The 18,240-nt window shown below is 46.4% G+C and overlaps 2 protein-coding genes and 1 long non-coding RNA gene across 5 annotated transcripts in view; 2 read left to right on the top strand and 1 right to left on the bottom strand.

Moving 5' to 3' along the window:
* The window catches only part of LOC120789870 (NACHT, LRR and PYD domains-containing protein 12-like), a 1,168,582-nt gene that overhangs the window by 49,719 nt on the left and 1,100,623 nt on the right, over positions 1 to 18,240 (top strand). The gene's annotated exons all lie outside the window — the stretch shown is intronic.
* Positions 1 to 18,240, top strand: part of LOC120789744 (5'-AMP-activated protein kinase subunit gamma-2-like) — a 37,931-nt gene that overhangs the window by 13,114 nt on the left and 6,577 nt on the right. Inside the window, exons 5-7 of the mRNA XM_040126714.1 lie at positions 11,548 to 11,780; positions 15,249 to 15,297; positions 17,654 to 17,763. Coding sequence (XP_039982648.1) covers positions 11,548 to 11,780; positions 15,249 to 15,297; positions 17,654 to 17,763 — 392 coding nt within the window. The remainder of the gene's footprint in view (positions 1 to 11,547; positions 11,781 to 15,248; positions 15,298 to 17,653; positions 17,764 to 18,240) is intronic.
* LOC120789922 lies at positions 1,086 to 8,800 on the bottom strand. The gene is made up of 4 exons (XR_005707481.1): positions 8,754 to 8,800; positions 8,510 to 8,585; positions 4,095 to 4,213; positions 1,086 to 1,170 (listed from the first exon to the last, which is right to left on the bottom strand). It is a non-coding gene; the product is annotated as an uncharacterized LOC120789922 (long non-coding RNA).

Raw genomic sequence — 18,240 nt, 5'->3', positions numbered from 1 at the left:
TTATTGATTCCGTTCTTTGAGAAATATGAACGGGTTTTTTCTACACAGCTTTCAAAAGTTGGACAAAAGAAGCCGAAGTCGCCTCCGAGTCTCTCCGAGAGAAGACGAGTCCTGTCTCTGCCATCCAGCGTCTGTTTATCTCGGTAGCTTCATGAACACACGGGAGGAGGATCAACCGATGAGGCGCCTTCGTATTCTTGAAATCTCGTTCCACCTCCTCGGTTTGAACCTCGGACTGAGGAGGGGCTTTTCTGTACAAAGCTTGAGAGTAAGGTTCCTTATACAGGCCTCGTCAGCCTGCCAGGCTCAGCTCAGGGCTGAAGACAACCCAAGGCAGGAAACGGACACACACTTTACGACTTTACCAACATAATGACTACATACAAGGACTCTACGTGTCCTTGTACACACACACAACACACACACACACACAGTCTCTGGGCAGATAATTCTGTCTAATGGCTGCACTTTATTCTCTGTTCTGAAAATAAAACCGACCTTTTCACCCTTTCAGCTTCGTTTTTGTGACGGCTCAGAGCAGCTGACGTTGAAAACACGGACCCCGTTCCCAGACTCGGTTCTGATCCAGACGCTGACACACAGACCACAGACACCAACAAGGATGAATGTAGACTGGGGATAAAGTAGAGGTCAGTTAAGGTAAACCTGGCTTCAGTAATCAGCTGACAGGGGCGGGGGCCTTTTCCCCCGACAGTCGTCTGGTCTCATTGACACTGAATGTGGTCTCGGTCTCCGTCGGACACATGTGGGGAGGAATCTCCACTTCTGTAGTTTCGGGCTGATTTTCTCGCTGACGTCTCTCTGACTGTTCATCCTCCACAGTCAGAGAAGAGAGGAGCTGATAAACGTGCCGGTTATCCCGGTTTTCCTTCCGTTTTCCCTTCTGCGGCGGGTGGTTTGCAGACGTTTTTCGTGCTGGGTCTCATCTCTGAGGTTACATACAGGCGGCCCCGCTTTATTGGTGGAGGTTGTCAGGGCTGTACGCTGCCTGAAAGGAATATAGCTACTATCAACTATGAGCCGGGGTTTAAAAAAATCATTTAAGCTTTATTTTCATTTACAGTTAATATTTTCCTAAAAAGCCAGTGGAATTGAACAGTGGTCAAAACAAGACAGTGAGTCCGTGATCCATCAGAAGGGTCCAGGTCTCTATAAAGGAAAGAGAAAAGGATTTTAAGTCAGGTTACAGTTCAGAGGTTGACATAGCATCTCTCGCTGTACACAGTCCAGTCCAGTCCAAGTGTTTGTCTTGCTGTCCCGCTGAAGGCCTGGGACGGCATCGAGCGTCCGCTGACGTCTCCGGGTCAAACACTTCAGACAGTCACTGACTCAATATGGCACCGTGCGGCACCACGCGTTTAAAGCGCCGTATCTCCCGCACGGTCCCGTCTGTATTGACGTGAACCCGCTCAGACTAAAGCTGAGACCTGTCTCCGTTACTTTATTTGGCATTAAATAAAGAACAAGGCAAAAGAAAATAACGTGGAACCGTCCAAATACTTATGGCCTGGACTGTGAAAAAATGTAATTTGAACAAAAACGAAGTGCTGAAGTGTGTGTGTGTGTGTGTGTGTGTGTGTGTGTTCTGACAGTGTAGCGTGTTGGCAGTTTGTTTTATTCAAAGATTATTGAATTAGAAATCAATTTAGAGGGAATAAATCAGCTTAGCTGTTGCTTCTATTAAAGCACACACACACTCAGCTCCTTGCTCCCCCTCCCGTAGAAATTTCCGGAAGCTGAACCTGGCATCTCTTCAGTTAGAAATTTTGGAAGCACGCGGGCCTACGCAGACACGCGCACACACACACACACACACACACTCGTGTTGTGAAGTGAAGTAGAAGCAGCAGAACAGCCATCGCTCTGACAGGGGCGAGGCGACGCAGCGTTCCAGGTGGTTAATTAGCTCTGGAGCCAAGCGAGTTCATTACCGAGGGAAACCGCGTACAGCTGCCGCACAAACAGCTGGAGTCAACGAGGTCATTAAATGGTATCACGTTACGAGTAGCTCGGCTACACATGCCAACGCTGCCTCCGTGGGTCACGTGACCCTCTGTGCCCCGCGTAGTGGTCCCAAATCCCCTTCGGACTGCTGACAGGAAACCGCATCGCCGTTCCGGTGCAGGCTGCCGCCGCAAACATCTGCAGCCGCACCGGCTGTGCCGAGTCGGGCGTCCTGAGCCGACCTCGGCGGTATCAGGTGCGTGCGTGTTCGTGGGCTGTTGATCGACAGTTTAGAATTTAAACCGGTGACCCCTGCAGGTTAACCACGGAGACCCCGTTAAAGTCTGTCCAGCAGCTTTTGTGAAATCCTTTTTGTGTGTTTTATAGCTGCAAGGACGACATGATCTGTCAGTGGACCCTGGATGGATTATGGATTATGAGACAATGGGCCTCTGGGCCTCTGGGCCCCTGGGCCCCCCACCCTCCAATGCACCCGCACCGAAAGAGACGTAGGCTGCGTTTGCATTGTTTGTGTTTGTTTTGACTCTGTGGCAGTTTTGAGTCTCTGTAGTGGTTTTGAGTCTCTGTGGTGGTTTTGGGTCTCTCTCTGGTGGTTTTGGGTCTCTCTCTGGTGGTTTTGAGTCTCTGTAGTGGTTTTGAGTCTCTGAGGTGGTTTTGGGTCTCTCTCTGGTGGTTTTGAGTCTCTCTGCGGTGGTTTTGACCCTTTTTGATGTAGTTTTGAGTCTGTCTGTTGTGGTTTTGAGACTCTGTAGTGGTTTTGAGTCTGTCTGTTGTGTTTTTGAGACTCTGTAGTGGTTTTGAGTCTCTTCGTGGTGGTTTTGACCCTTTTTGATTTGGTTTTGAGTCTGTCTGTTGTGGTTTTGGTTTTGAGTCTCTTTGTGGTGGTTTTGACCCTTTTTGTGGTGGTTTTGAGTCTGTTTGTAGTGGTTTTGAGTCTGTTTGTAGTGGTTTTGACTCTTTGTGGTGGTTTTGACTCATTCTGTGGTGGTTTTGACTCATTCTGTAGTGGTTTTGAGTCTCTTTGTGGTGGTTTTGACCCTTTTTAATTTGGTTTTGAGTCTGTTTGTAGTGGTTTTGAGACTCTTTGTGGTGGTTTTGAGACTCTTTGTGGTGGTTTTGAGACTCTTTGTGGTGGTTTTGACCCTTTTTGATTTGGTTTTGAGTCTGTTTGTAGTGGTTTTGAGACTCTGTAGTGGTTTTTAGTCTCTTTGTGGTGGTTTTGACTCATTCTGTGGTGATTTTGAGTCTCTCTGTGGTGGTCAACTGTTGGGTTGACCGCCTTGAGTTTTGGGATCTCTGAACCTCTCAGGTGAATCAGAACAGTGCTGCTGACGCTGCGTCTTTGTGTGAACAGCGAAGTTAAACTCTGTGTGTCTCTTCAGGCTCAGCTGATCTGTGGTTTTGCTGGAGTCCTGCTGCTGTGTAAGTAAACAGTGACCTGATATTAGAAAGCTGCTGCTTTATTATCTGCTCATAATCCCTGTAACGGTGATCCTTTAATAAAGTAAGTGAAGACCATCAGGCCCAGATGGAGCCGAGGGTGCGTTTGTTTTTGTCATCCCCAGAGAGGCGGAGGTACACTGCAAAAACGTCCGTTGTAACAAGTCAGTCTATATTTTGCCAAGGTTTTTACAAGTCCTTGGACGAATCGTCTGGAGACGAAACAGATACCTTGGCCCGATGATGCTGATTGGCCACAGAAACAACTATGTCAACCATTGTTACGCGTGATTGGCCGAATGTGTAGGACATACAGGCGCTGACTCGTGCTTTATATTAGGCATACGGCTCGTTTAAATAATTGTTGTTTTGTTTTTAAAACTGCAGAGCAGGATCTTCCTGTATCTGTGCAGGAAGTGCCCCCCACTCCTCCAGTTGGGCGACAGTGACCATCTCTGTGGCATCAAAACAAGTGTGATTGGCTCTCGTCTGGTCGCTTCGCGTCCGAGGACATTTACATAAAGTTGAGCTTTTCTCTACTTTCCCCTATTGTGTTATCATGACGGCAACTATTTCATCTTTCATCACGACGGTCGCGCGGTGAACAACAGAAACCACGTGTTCACGTTACAGATGGATCCACCAGGAATGTTCTCGCGTGAACTGACCTGGGCAATGCGGCGTCCTGCCGGATGATGTCGTGCCGCGGCAGCAGTTGAGAAGGCGGCGTATTTTCACTCAGCGTCAAAGTCAGTCTGAACGCAGCCGTAGTCGCCTTCGTTCTCCACTCGTGTAGAGAGAGAGAGAGAGTCGTTTTAAATGCAGCCTGACGTCACGTTCTACAATTTTTTACAGTGTAGACAGGCGAGGGAGGTGTGGCTAAAATGGGCAACAGGCCAAACACACACACAGACATACAGACACACACACACACACAGACATACAGACAGACCGAGAGAGTCAGGACCACAAACACAATGAACAATGATACTCTGCAGGGCTGAAACACTCACACTCTGCTGCTGGAAAAACACTTTTATCCGCTTTTAACTGTTAGTTTACCTGTCTGTCTGACCGGATCACCTGTCTGTTTGACTGGATCACCTGTCTGTCTGACTGGATCGCCTGTCTGTCTGACTGGATCGCCTGTCTCTCTGACCGGATCACCTGTCTGTTTGACCAGATCACCTGTCTCTGCTCTTCTGATGTCTGTTTGTGTGATCACCTGTCTGTGACCTGTTGATTTTTGGTGTGTGTCTGACTGACCTGACTGCCCCTGCCCTCCTGTCTGGCGACTGACCTGATCTGGACTCTGTTGACTCCTCCTGTTTGGTCTTTTTTTGGTCTTTTGGATTTTTCTGGGTTTGGAAGCTCTCTGAAGGCGTTTTTTTTTTTATCTTAGTGAGTTTTCTGGGCTTTTCCTTCTTTTTCATTTCTCCTCAGCTCTCAAATTAAACAGGTTTGGTTTTTTTTTTTTTCAGGTTATTTTTGTGAAAAGGACAGAGATGGGTTACTGACTTTTTTTTACTTACTTTTTTTTATTTTGCTTTTTCAACTTTTGAAGTTTTAATTTTTTTTGATTTTCAGCAGCTTGTTTTTTTCTTCATTCAGTTTTTTTCTTTTGAATAACCTGATGAATTGTTTTTTTTTTTTTTTTTTTTTTTTTTTTTTTTTTTGGATGATGATGATGGATCTGAATTTTTTTCATTTTTTTTTTTTTTTTTTTTTTTTTTATCTTCAGATTAGTGATGAATTCAGTTTAGTTTCAATAAGGTTGCAGCCAGGTGAGGCTGTACCAGCAAACACCTGGAGTCTTATTGCCTACAAATGCAACTTTTTATTCGTAAACAGAAAATGTTCTTATTTCCTTTTTCAAACGGGACAGTGTCTCTTTAAGGTCTGTGTTTTTTGGTATATTTTTTTTAGTTTCGTTTTGTTTTTTGAAAGAAATGATTTCATGGCGATGAAGCGTCTGAGCAGCCTGATGCTGAGGAAGTGGAAGGAGAAGGAGAGATGGACGGGGAGGAGGAGGAGTGAACCCTACAGAGGAGGAGAGGAGGAGGAGGAGGAGGAGGAGGAGGAGGACAGGCAGACAGACAGGAGAGACAGACAGACGCACAGACAGATGCTGAGGAGGAAGTCTGAACCCTGTGGACAGATGGAAGACGACCAAAAGAAGGAGGAGAGGAAGAGTGAAGGAAGAAGAAAGAAAGAACGCAGGAAGTCTGAATCCAACATGGAGGTGGAGGACAGGAAAGACAGGAGGAGGACTGAGACGGGCGGAGGGAAAGAAAGGAGGAAGTCTGCGTCGTGGGTCGTGGCGGAGGACAGAGCAGGAGGACAGACAGACAGGAGGCAGAAGGAGGCGGACAGGCAGACGCTGAGGCGGCGGTCAGACCCCTGCGGCATCCTGTATGTCCAACTACTTCCTCTGTCCAGCAGGAAGAGGAGGGAGCTGCTGCAGAGACGGACGAGACGCAGGACGTCCTGCAGCGAGGAGGGGGACGGACAGATGACTGGAGGGAGTCAACCCATCAGTCCTCTGGACAATAGTAAGCCAAAAGACTGCAGGGCACTTCGATCCAGTGATAGTCCTTTGAGCAGTGTGTTTGTTTACGTTTGGTCTGGGACTGCTGTAAACACAGATTTCCCTAGCAACCAGGCCGAATCACCATAGCCACCACATAGCAACACATTAGCCACCGCTTGGGGTCACCACCAACACAACCACACAGACTACACACCTGCTGTTTCCTTAGCAACCACCTGAACATCTTAGAAACCACCCACAAGCTTCCCTAGGCAACCACTCTGGTCACCATAGATACCACCTGTGTATCACGCATTAACGTACCTTGCAACCACAAACGGTCACCTAGCAACACCAGAGCACTTAGTAATGTCAGAGCTACTGCCTGAAAACTGCTTCCTCGACCGATCTCATCTCTCCCTTTAGTAGCAGTCATGTCACATGATCCTCATCAGACCATGGAGTTACCAAGTTGATAGGGGGTTGTAGTTGCGGGGTCACGGACAATTTAATGACTTCTCGTCCGTGTTGGCTCAAAAGCTGAGGCGCACAGGGTCTGTTTAGCAGCTGCTCTGGAGCTTTCCACACATTCTCATATCTCTGTGCAGCATCCGAGTCTTTGTGTGGCTTTGCAGTCCTAACGTACATCGGTTCTTTCCACGCGACGCGACCTGCTTGACAGAACCTGTGCTGAAACCGTGAGAGCGGGACAGGAGCAGCAAAGACAAAAAGGCTAGAAAAGCAAAGCCAGGCCTGTTATCGCTGCACAGCGTCGGAGTGCGTCAGCAGACCCGTTCCTCACTGTAATCGCTGTTTGTGTCAGTCACGGTGTGATTAGGTTAATGTCACTGTGTATCATCTCACTGTAATCACAGTTCAGTCTGTACTGAACCACCGGGAGGGAAGCACAGCGTGCACAGAGCAGCTGTCTTCAAGTTTTCCGGCCGGGACGACTAAAATCTGTCCACATCAAAACAAATACGACAAACAACGAAACTTCAGCAGAGATTCGGGGAGGCGGGGACAATCCTCATCCACACAGAGCCGGAAGAGGATTCGGTATAACCTTTAAAGATCTCTCCATAAGAAGTGCTGTGAAGGCCAAAGTCTCATGTGTTGTTATGTTAAGAAAAACAGCCTTGTTTGACCCTTGGTTTTGCTTTTCTGTTTTGAAGATAATCCACCAGGTGCTTCAAGGATTCTGTGAGAACAGTCTCAGACCATGAAGGCATCCGACTATTTATCTCGTAACTCTCAGAATAGAAGTCTGCTGTTGTTCTGCATAGTTCTTACTGTCGACCAGTCCCATGTTCGGACCCAAACCACCAGTGTGTGAGTCCGTCTCTCAACACCTTCCCTCCTCCGCCTGGGCTCTCAGCTCCGAGCCCATTGGTTCCTACCGAAGACGTGAATCTTTAAAAACTCCTCACAAAATCCGTTCAGCCTTAAACCCTGGGTTTTGTTCTGGATCTGTATCGACGAAGCAGTTTGAGTATTGAATTCGCTACCGCTCTGATTTGCACCCCGAGGCTCATGGGTATTGTAGTACTTACAGTCCTCCGTCAAGGTGGCAGACACAGCCTGGTTAGTCAGAAATGAAGTTGAAACAAGACCAGGTCCAAACCAAGTATGTGACTGGACCACTCACATATAAATGAATTTAATACCCCCCTACTGCTCTATGAAAGACACCAGGTGCGTTATGGGAAATATAGGCTCCAGTGTTTTTGGATTAAAAGTCAGGATGTCTCCACCTCTGCTGCTCAGATTTGGACCGTCCTGGTTTTAATCTGTCTCTCACAAGAACAAATTGAAGTTCTAGGCTTCTGATTTAGTCAGTGGTTGAAAGTAACTAAATACATCTATTCAAGTACTATATAAGTCCAAACTTGAGGTACTTGTGCTCAACTTGAGTATTTACTTTCCATTACACTTGTGCTCCACCACGTTTCAGGGACTATTTTTCTTCATTGATTACTTTTAATACTTCATATATTTTTCAGATTACATGCTTTTACTTAAGTAACATTTCCAACACAGGACTTTAGCTTTTACAGTTGCTACTTTAACATCTGAATACTTCCTCCACCCCCGGGTTCAGTGGATGGAGCAGGTCTGTGGTGTCTACATCCTGAGAGGAGGACGTGGACAGAGAAACGATGCTCCTCAGGGACGGTCTGCTGTGTTTTTTTTCCTTCCTCGGTTTAAAAATGAGACGTTGATCTCAGACTCTGTTCAGCGATGAGAGTCTGAGAGTGAAGGTGAGTGACTGGACGGTCCTCACAGAGTATTAGTTGTACTGTGTGTGTGTGTGTGTGTGTGTGTGTGTGTGTGTGTGTGTGTGTGTGTGTGTGAGAAAGAGAGAGTCACTCCTCCCTAATCTGTTAAAGTGCCTGTGTGTTTGTGGTCCTCACCACAGTGTGTAGAGTTTCCTATTACCAGATTGCTGTGTGTGTGTCTGTTTCTGGCTAAGTGTGTGTTCTTGTATTAGAGAGAGAGGTAACCTACATTATTCAACACACACACACACACACACGCACACACAGTACTTACTGTTCTCTGTTGTTGTGTCTGGGTTTGTTGCCGACATTATTCAAGTTTCAATCTTTGTCAACAAGCACGATGTGATCTGGCAACAGAGGGTGAGAGAGAGGGACAAGATAAAAACACAGCGAGAGAGAGGGACAAGATAAAAACACAGCGAGAGAGAGACAAGATATTAAGACAGCAAGAGAGAGAGAGAGAGAGAGACAAGGTAAAAAGACAGAAACAGCTGTAAAAAGCCACTGTCCACTACCTGCCCATCAGCAAACAGCAGACGGACCCAGTCAGAGACCAGTTGGTGAACACGGCGGAGCATTTGGCAGCTGAAGAGCCAGATGTTTCCCTCAGGAGCTGGTGGAGACCAAAATCAGAGCTAAAAGAGTGGGAGTTCTGGACTTAGATTCATCAGGTGGACTCAGACACCAGATCCAGATGAAGGTTCATGTTGCTCTGTAGCTGCAGGATGATAAAATGTTCAGTTGGATTTGTAGTTGACGCATGGGGAAAACTGTGGTCTCGTTTAAGGTATCACAGTGTAGGTTTCATCACCACAACATCAGGCCTACGTGTTGTACGGGACCATTATCTGCTGTAGTTACACTCCCCACGGTGCAGACCGACGGTGGGACGCGGCCATACTTAGAGTAGTATAGAGTTTCATTCGGGTAGCTCACAGCTCTGCCTCTCGTCTCATCACTGAACAGGAGGCTCCTGCTGTTCACTCGCTGTGTTTAGATTCACCCGTACAGAGCGGCGCCGTCACTTTGCTGATTCGAGCCATTTTATGCAGCTAGGTGCTGATTCTGAATGTCTTCAGTTCAGTGGCACGTTCATTCTGTTGCTGATTCAAGCTGTTATGTTCGGTTCAGTACAAAACTCACGTTATGATCGTTTTTGTGGATTTCGGTCTTTTAACTCGAGGTAACGCACTGTGAGTCAGTGCAGCCAGTTCGGTTTGAAAACCTGAGGCGTTCGTACATGCACCGAACAGCGGATGTGTTTGTTAGATGTGTGTTAGTGAAAAGCAGCAAATAACCGAGACTCTCCTCAGTCTGCTTCATGTTGTGTTTACTCTCGACGATCTCTACCGTCTTCAGAAAACACAAACCGACCAAACTGACCAATCGCAGTTCTCGATGTCCCCTCGTAAAACCGCCGGTAACACCTCTGATCCTACGCAGTCGCAGCCGTAGGTGCAATAGAAACCCTACATGCAGACACCCGGCTTTAGACACGACGACTTTATAAACTCACAACAGTTTGGATGCTGTGAGTCTGTTAGGGCGTTGCGGAAATCTGCTGCCCCCTAGAGGTCAATTCGATCGGTGTTTAAGGTTCGTGCGGTGGATTTCCTAACAACCGCATGTAAACGTGTCCCCGACTTTCACCACTTAAACAGACAAGAGAAGAAAGAGAGAAATACATCCTCATGTAAATTATCAAATGTGTCTGTATTACTTTGTATAAACCCTGATAATCCCGGCACATGAGAAGAGATGTAGACTGTTAGGGTTTGTTTTACAGTGCTCAGGGACCACAGAAGCTCCTCTGAGCTCGCTGGCGATGTCTCAGGTTTCAGAAAATAAAACATTAAGTGAGTGGAAACACTCAGATCCATTTAAAGCGAAGTTACTGTGACACACAGCAGTTGCTTTAGAATGTGTGTGTGTGATTGGTTGTATGTGTCTGAACCACTGTGTGGTTTGTGTTTATTATTAGTGTTTCTATTATCATATGCCAGGTTTCACAGAGGCCTGACATCCACCATCACTGCTAAATATAGGCTGATATCAATGCGCTGTGTGTGTGCGTGTGTGTGTGTGTGTGTGTGTGTGCGCGCGCCCGCTCATGTTTACATCTTTGTCCTGACAAATTGGAGATTTAAACTGACATTTTTTAGAGACTGGGGACGGTTTTAAAAGTCGGGACATTTGGTAACACTTCAACTATTTATCCTGTATAATCAGAACATAAAGACGTGATAACCGGTTTATTTATCCTGTATAATCAGAACATAAAGACGTGATAACTGGTTTCTAACAGACTCTGGTGCAGCTGTGACCGGATCTCGGTGTTTATCAGCGTCTCTGTCACCGGCTCCAACTCCTCCGTCAGTGGAGGCTGCTGGATGAACAGACGATGAACCACAACGCAGTGAAACGCAGCTGGAATAATAGAAAAGATGTAGAACAAACACTGAACATGAATAAAGACTGAAGCATGTTGTCAACTCTGATTATACTCTACATTACAGTCTGTTAGAAGCCAGTTATTACATGTTTTTGTACTGATTATAAATGTTAAACAGGGAGTAAAGTCTCACTGGACATTTTTTAAAACAATTTTGTCCGGTTGTAACGTAGTCAGAGCTCTTTGTTTTAGGGTCATCACTGGTTACCAGTAAGCCAGACAACTGATTATAAAATACCTCTTTTGTCTTCAGATTCTTCACTGGGCGTCTTTTGTATTTCAACTTCAAACCTTTCACTCAACTTGTGTCCACACTTTTTGTTTTTTGTCGGTTCACTATTTATTGATCTCATCTCAATGTCTGCATTTTGTTATTTCTAAGGACAGGTCGTTTCAATTCCTCGTCATTTTGGTCTGTATCTGTTTTTGTAGATTTTTTTTTAATTACAAAAGTCCAGAGATGAAAATGTGTGTGTGATTGAGAGGAGTGGAGGAAGTATTCAGATCATTTATTGAAGTAAAAGTAGCAACACCACACACAAGGCACGCGGGTATTCTCCGCTCTAGCTGCAGTAGAGAAGCAGTAAATGGAAACACTCCGACCTCTGAACTGTCCTCTCCACTGGACGACGTGTACATGCAGTGACCCAGTGTTTCCTGCAGAGGACGATGTTTCCTCATTTGCTCCTGAGGGTTCATTTAAAACTTAGATACTGACTCTCTCCTCTTTTGTTTTCTCCCTCCCCTCCTTCTTTCCTCCCCCTTCCTCCTCTCACCCTGATCTGTCTTCCTCTCCCCCCTTCCTCCTCTCTCCTTCTTCTTCTTCCTCCCCTCCTCTCACCCCTCTCTCCTCTCAGCCCACAGCCTCTCCTCCCCCCCTCCTCCCAACCCCGCCCCTCCTCGTCAGGGGGAAGTGAGTGTTTTCCATCTGGAGACGTACCTGACCGAGCCGAGGCGTCCGGAGACCAGGAGGCTGCGCTCCTTTTCCTCGCCTCCCGACACCGGACAGCGCTCCTCCCCCTCCTCCAGCTCCTCCTCCTGCTTCCGGCCGCCTCTTACTGCGTCTCCGTCTCTTCCTGTCAGGAGGCTGGTGAGTGAGGAGCGTTAAGTAATGATCCTCCGTGTTTGTTGGCAGCTTGTGTTGTGTTTGTGCCTGTGATGAAACAGGTGCAGTTCGGTAGCAGATCAGACACCAAAACGCTGCCCAGGTCTCTGAGGCTCTGAGACTCTCAGAGACTCCCCCTGACTGGACTGGCCACGTGAAACAGAGCGGCTGAAATGTGTTTTATGGTAAAACATGAAAAAACCGATCAGCGTCAGCAGGTCGACGTCCAGCCGGGTGGACAGAACTGTGCAGACGCTTTCAGCACTTTGGATGTTTAGGTACTTCTCCTTCATCGGTCCCATCGAGAGGCGTCTCATGGTCCCAGATTCGTCCTGCAGCAGGACAACGAGCCCAAACACACAGCCAGAGCCATAAAGAACCGTCAAACAAGGGGTCCTGCAGCAGATGGCCCGGCCCCCACAGAGCCCCGATCTCGGCATCAGGGAGTCAGTCTGGGACCCCATGAAGAGACGGGAGACACTGAGACAGACTGAATCCAAAGAAGAACCGCGGCAGGTTCTCCAGGATGCAGGAACAACCCACCTGCCGAGAACCTGAAAAACTGTGTGCAGGTGCAGCGAGGAGACCTGGCGCTGGTTTAAAGGCGAAGGGGGTCACAGCAAATACTGATCTGATTTAGGTTTTTTCTCTGTGATTCACTTTGTATAAAGTTCACTGAGAAATAGCATTACTGCTGAAAACATCCTCACTTGAGTGCCTGAAACTTTTGCACAGTTCTGTACATTACACAGTAAACACTGACAACAGGCCTGGACGTCGAAGACCTGCACGTATCAAGGATTGAAGGGGATCCTTCGATCTTCTTGCGCCGTGCAACGCAGCAGAAAAACCGCGTCCACGCTCCCTAGAAATCTACCAGCAATGTGAGCTGGCGTGTCTTTGTCCAGACGACCATGCATTGTTTTGCCCTCTGCATCACATCCCCTCAGCCTGTCCACAGTCTCAATTACTGCTGCATTAACATGTGGACTCAGCAGTAATTTAATGTCCCGGCTGGTGCATCACACTGTCTCCAACAGTCAGACACTGCTCACATAAACAGATCACCCGGATCCTCTGTGTTAAAGTTGAACAAGTCAGACATTTCCCCCCTGAACCCGAAGAAAGGGGGAAAAATAAGCTCGGCTGTGTTCGGCGCTGATCGGCTGTTTACGGTCGGACTCGGTGCGTCAAGTACGCACAGGCAACAAGAACGGGACCGGAAAGCATGCTTTCAAAATAAGAATTTAAAAAGCAGAAATAAAAAGAAACATTAAAAAAAGAACCTCCCAGAAGTTAGTGGTTGTAGTTTAGGATATGAATGTCAGTCAGGAAACCACTGTAGTCTGAAACTGGTTTTGGAAGAAAATTGAGTTTTAAAATACAATAACGATTCATGAATGAAAATGTGCTGAAAAATCTTTGATGATGAAGAGAAATATAGGAAAACCGAATTCCCTCAAGGCTGTCTGACATGTTGCTACCTGGATATTTCTTCTTCACCGATGTTGCAGATTGCATATAAAAGTAATAAAGTAAAATCAGCAGCTGATTGGATGTGACAGTGTAATGAAGCTACTACCCTGTCACCCTTCCACGCTTTCTCTTTAAACCAGTAAGAAAAAAACAGATCGATGAGTAGAAAAAATAAAATAAAATAAAATAAAGAAAAACAAGCGATTCGTGCAAAAAGACAAAAGGGATAAATTACCGGATAAGAGGAAATAAAAGCAAGGCACTTCAAATCAAATTGAAAAGGAACTAAAATGTTAACACAGCGTAGTTGTTTTTTTTTTCTTTTAACTGAGTCATAAATCACAAATCAGTGATTATTTTTCCTTGATGTTAATGCAGCACTTTGCCTCACTCTGCCCTTGTTCATGTCACTGACGCTCATTCCCAGGAAATTCCCAAAACACATTCATTTATATCGTAACACGTTAAAAATAATGAATCTAAGTGTGAAGGTATGCTTTTGTTTTGAAATCTGTAACCGGAAGCTCAGCCAGTTAGCTCCGTTAGCTTGTTAGCTGCGGCTCCGGTGGTCGCGGCTGCAGTTTTAACCTGCATCCGAGCGGTGGACGGCGGCGGTCTGTACCTACAGATAGACGGCCGTTTACCGACAGAGCAGGTCCTTGCAGCCGGCCCGAGACGCGAGATGGAGCCGTGAGGATTTTATTTGTTCCCGGTTAAGCATCCCGAGGTCGACACCAGCGGAGGAAAGAGAGAGACGGGTCGTTAATGAACGGCGACTGTCAAGTAGGTGCTAGCTAACGGCGCCTACATCTCATCAGTGATGTAGCCGCCGCAGCACCTGCGTCAGAAATCTGCGTTTTTATCACCAAAACCGCTCTCGCGTCATCGTGGTAACATTCTGGCCGCTGTCACTTCACTGTGTTAATAATAACATATGCCTCTAATGATCGGCTGCCGTTACATCCCCGTGTTAAATAGTATCACGGAGACGTGATTACCTGACTGTCAGATGATCCCTAACACCGGTGCTCGTAAAAAACAGCTCAGGTGACTAAGAAAAGCCCCCGAACCTGCGCCAACGTCCCCTTATGTTAAAGCCTGGGTCCTTTCGACTCGATTCCTTTCATGTCTCGTGTGCTACAGGCCGCTCGGAGATACCGGGTCTTTAATAACTGAATGTATTGATAATACACGGATTCACGTCAGCTTGAAGAATCGTTCTGGACTCTGGACATTACATTTTTTATTTTCATTTCTTAGAAATCAGCTTCGCGTTAGCGAGGAAGGACCTGCCGCCGATGCACGGTCGGTCCGATCTGTGCCTTTCGTTTCCGTAAGCGATGTGAAAACAAACTCGCCAGAGTGTGTGATGGTCCTCGGGCTGCAGACAGATCGATGGTTGGCGATCAGGGGACGACGTCCGTTCTGGTGCAGGGGATCGGATAAATCGGCAACTTTGCTCCTAATTATTTACTCGTTTCTGTCATTTTTCACCAGAAAAAAACCCCCCCCAAAAAACGCAGCTTCTCAGATTTGGGAATGTGATGCTTTTTCGTGGTATAGTTGGTATTTAAACTGAATCTCTGTGGCTACTGGTCAAATAACAATAACAACAATAATAATAAATCACCTCGCGCTGTGGACAATTTCAATAGGGATTATTTGCTTTATTCAGAAAAGTTATAGACAGAACGATTGATTGAGAAAATAATCTGCAGATTAATGGATGATGAGAATCATTAGTTGCAGCCCTAAAATGGATGAGATTTACAACCTGTCTCACTAATTAATTTCACCCAGGTTCAGTAAACATTCACATAAATATGTAGGCAAAATGTTTCCAGGAGCCATTTTCTCCTTTCACAGGATCAGACTTTGACCAGCTCGTGCTCGTCCAGGTCCTCAGATAGTGTCTAAAAGGCTAAAACGCCCGATGAGAGTCCTGACTGACAGATTGCCCTGTGTTGTTGTTGGCAGGTGGAGGTTGCAGACGGCATGTCGGAGCAGCCGGACCCTGAAGATGCCGGTAAGACTCTAAACTTTAGATGAATATTTACTCTCAGCGCTCAGTAGTTTCCCATAACAGCTGCTCCTCAAACAAACGGGAGGAAACGGTGCATTTTTTTTGGGGGGGGGACTACTTTCAGAGGCGGATTAATCCATGTTTGGTGCTGTAGTGAGTGTGTGGGGCAGCGGGACACTGTGCGTGACTGAGTCTAAATAAACCTACAGTGTGTGTGTTCATGGCGAAGAAGGAACATGTCGCCCAGGGCAACAGTGCGACGCACTGATGCGTTTTAACAGTTTCTGGAGACGGTGGAGCTCTGAGGCTCAGAGGGACCAGCCACATCACAGCACCTGTTAACGGGAGACATTCCGTGTTGCTTTGAGTCTGCACATGAGGAAAGATCTAGAATATGGCCAGACTTTTATTTTTTAAAGAATAAAACTGAAATGTGACTCCACTGAAGTCTGAAGTATTTTAAACTGATGTACTGTAACTGCACATGTATATTTCTGATACATGTCTGTGAGGTATATTGAAGAGAGAACACCAGTAATAGAGCAGAGTATTTACGAAAACATCAAATGTTCAGGTCAAACAGAGTCAACAGATTCAGGAAGAGTCCAAGGTGAAAACCTGCTCATTGACTGAAGGTGATTAAAGCTGATTGAGGGGTTCGTTGGGAAGTTGAATCTTTTTATATATAGACAGTAATTTTTCCTGTCTTCAGCTGGTGGTATAGTAATAATAATAAAACCTACACTCTGACTCCTACCTTCATCAGTCTAATCATTGAAAAACAGACCGGGGGGGTCAACATCTGGCAGACTGTGACAGCCAGATGCTGATCAACCAGCCATAGCTATGTTGTTGTCGTGGCAACAGACGGCTTAGAGACAAGCTCAGCCGATCACCATGAAGTCACCGTGGCAACCGGCCTGTAGAGATTAGGCAATGACCAACACAAACAAACACATTGCTGTTAATACTATTATGATAATCTGAAGGGCGAGCGAGCCTCACTGCCACTGATTGGTCTTGCTTTCTCTCCGTGACTCAGCAGTTTTTAGGTCTGAACTCACAGGAAGCGCCGTTACTCTGTCTCATGCTTATGGCCGGTGCACAGGACTGGTCCTAAAGTGGGACCAGTTCCTGACTGGTCACAACTGTTATAGACCAAGGAGCTCCTGCAGCGGTCGCTGGTGTTCTTGGGTTCTGACATCCGGCTCCATTTTGGATCCGGTGTCCAGTCAGTAAAATACCCAGAGAGTTCTGAATCCAATGGAACCTCTTATGTCTCCTGGTTATTTTTTATTATCAAAGACCTGTGTAGAAAGCAGCCAGGTAACGTTGAGGCGACCGTATCTCTAATGTGGTAAGGCTTCATAGACAGGCTCAGGAGCCCTGACATCCGGAGGGAGCTCGGCGTGGAGCCGCTGCTCCTTCACGTCAAAACGAGCCCATTGAGGCGGTTCAGGCGTCTGATCGGGATCCACTTTGAATGGATGCCTTCCATTCAAAGTGTTCTGAGCGTGTCCAACTGGTAGGAGACCCTGGGGTAGACCCAGGACACCCTGGAGAGATTTTATGTCTCATCTGGCCTGGGAACGCCTCGTGATCCCCCAGGAGGAGCTGGAAAACGTTGCTGGGGAGAGGGAGGTCCGGGCTGCCACATTTAACCTGCTGCCCCAGCAACCTGAGCCTGGATAAGCAGCAGACAATGGACGGACGGATGGATGCTTAAGTAAAAGTACCAGTGCCAGAGTCTAGACATACTCTGTTACAAGTGAAAGTCCTGCATTCAGCATTTCACTGAAGTAAAAGTAGAAATACTCATCATGCAGAACTGTCTATTTTATAAAAATGAATATTATATTACTGGATTATAATAATTGATGTCTTAGTGTGTTCATCACTGAAATGTTGCAGCGGAGGCTAATTTTAACTACTTTATAACTGCAAGGTGGGTTGTGAATTTCCCCCGGGCTTCAGTGTCTTACGTTAACCTCTAATAAAACAACATAGTTAATTAGTTGATTATAATTTGTATCATTAATCTGAATATGCAAAGTAAACCTGTAAATTAAGTTATCGGATAAATGTGGTGTCATAAAAAGTACAACGTCTCCCTCTGAAATCAAGTGGAGTAGAAGTATAAAGGATCTCACAAACTCACTCAAGGCCAGTGTGTGAGTACGTGTACTTAGTTTCTTTAAATACATGTACTTAGTTACTTTCCACCACTGTCGGCAGAAGACGTAGTTCTGACCTTTAGCAGTTTAGTTACAACGACCATCTGTAAAGTCACAGTCGTACTAATGAAGTCCAGCAAGACTAAAGTTTGATCGTTTCTTCACTGTGGTCTGTGTCGCTGCAGCGTCGGAGGAGTCAGAGAGGGACATCTACATGCGCTTCATGAAGTGTCACAAGTGCTACGACATCATCCCCACCAGCTCCAAGCTGGTGGTGTTCGACACCACGCTGCAGGTGAGAGGCCATCCACAAACACACGAATCGATGGCGGAATTAATCGTTAGCCGCAGCTCTGATCTGGACGGTTTCGTGCCAATGGAGTCAATTCGAGTTCGATGTTTAAGGAGGGGGAAGGACACGTGGACGTAATCTATGTCGCTCTGCAGTTTGAAGGCTCCTCTGAGCAGCACACTCGCTCATTCGTATCCAATGAAGAGTCCCGATCAGTGTTTTACTCAGACAAGCTTTTAATGCAGTTCATGAATCTTTCAGTCTGTGTGGAGACAGACAGGAGGGATCAGGACACGTTATCCAGCAGATATTTATTACAGGACTGATGGATCAGACGACTTGGTTTGAGCTGGGTGGACACTGACTGCACGTGACAGTATGTTGTGTTTCCAGTCTGTTCTGTTGCCACCAAGTGGCCTGACGGGACAAACTAATTAATGCTAATTGATGATTGGAAGCTGAATGACAACCTGTAAATTA

This window comes from Xiphias gladius, chromosome 5 (genome assembly GCF_016859285.1).
Source record: "Xiphias gladius isolate SHS-SW01 ecotype Sanya breed wild chromosome 5, ASM1685928v1, whole genome shotgun sequence".
Taxonomy (NCBI): domain Eukaryota; kingdom Metazoa; phylum Chordata; class Actinopteri; order Istiophoriformes; family Xiphiidae; genus Xiphias; species Xiphias gladius.
This window is presented reverse-complemented; position numbering and strand designations above follow the sequence as displayed.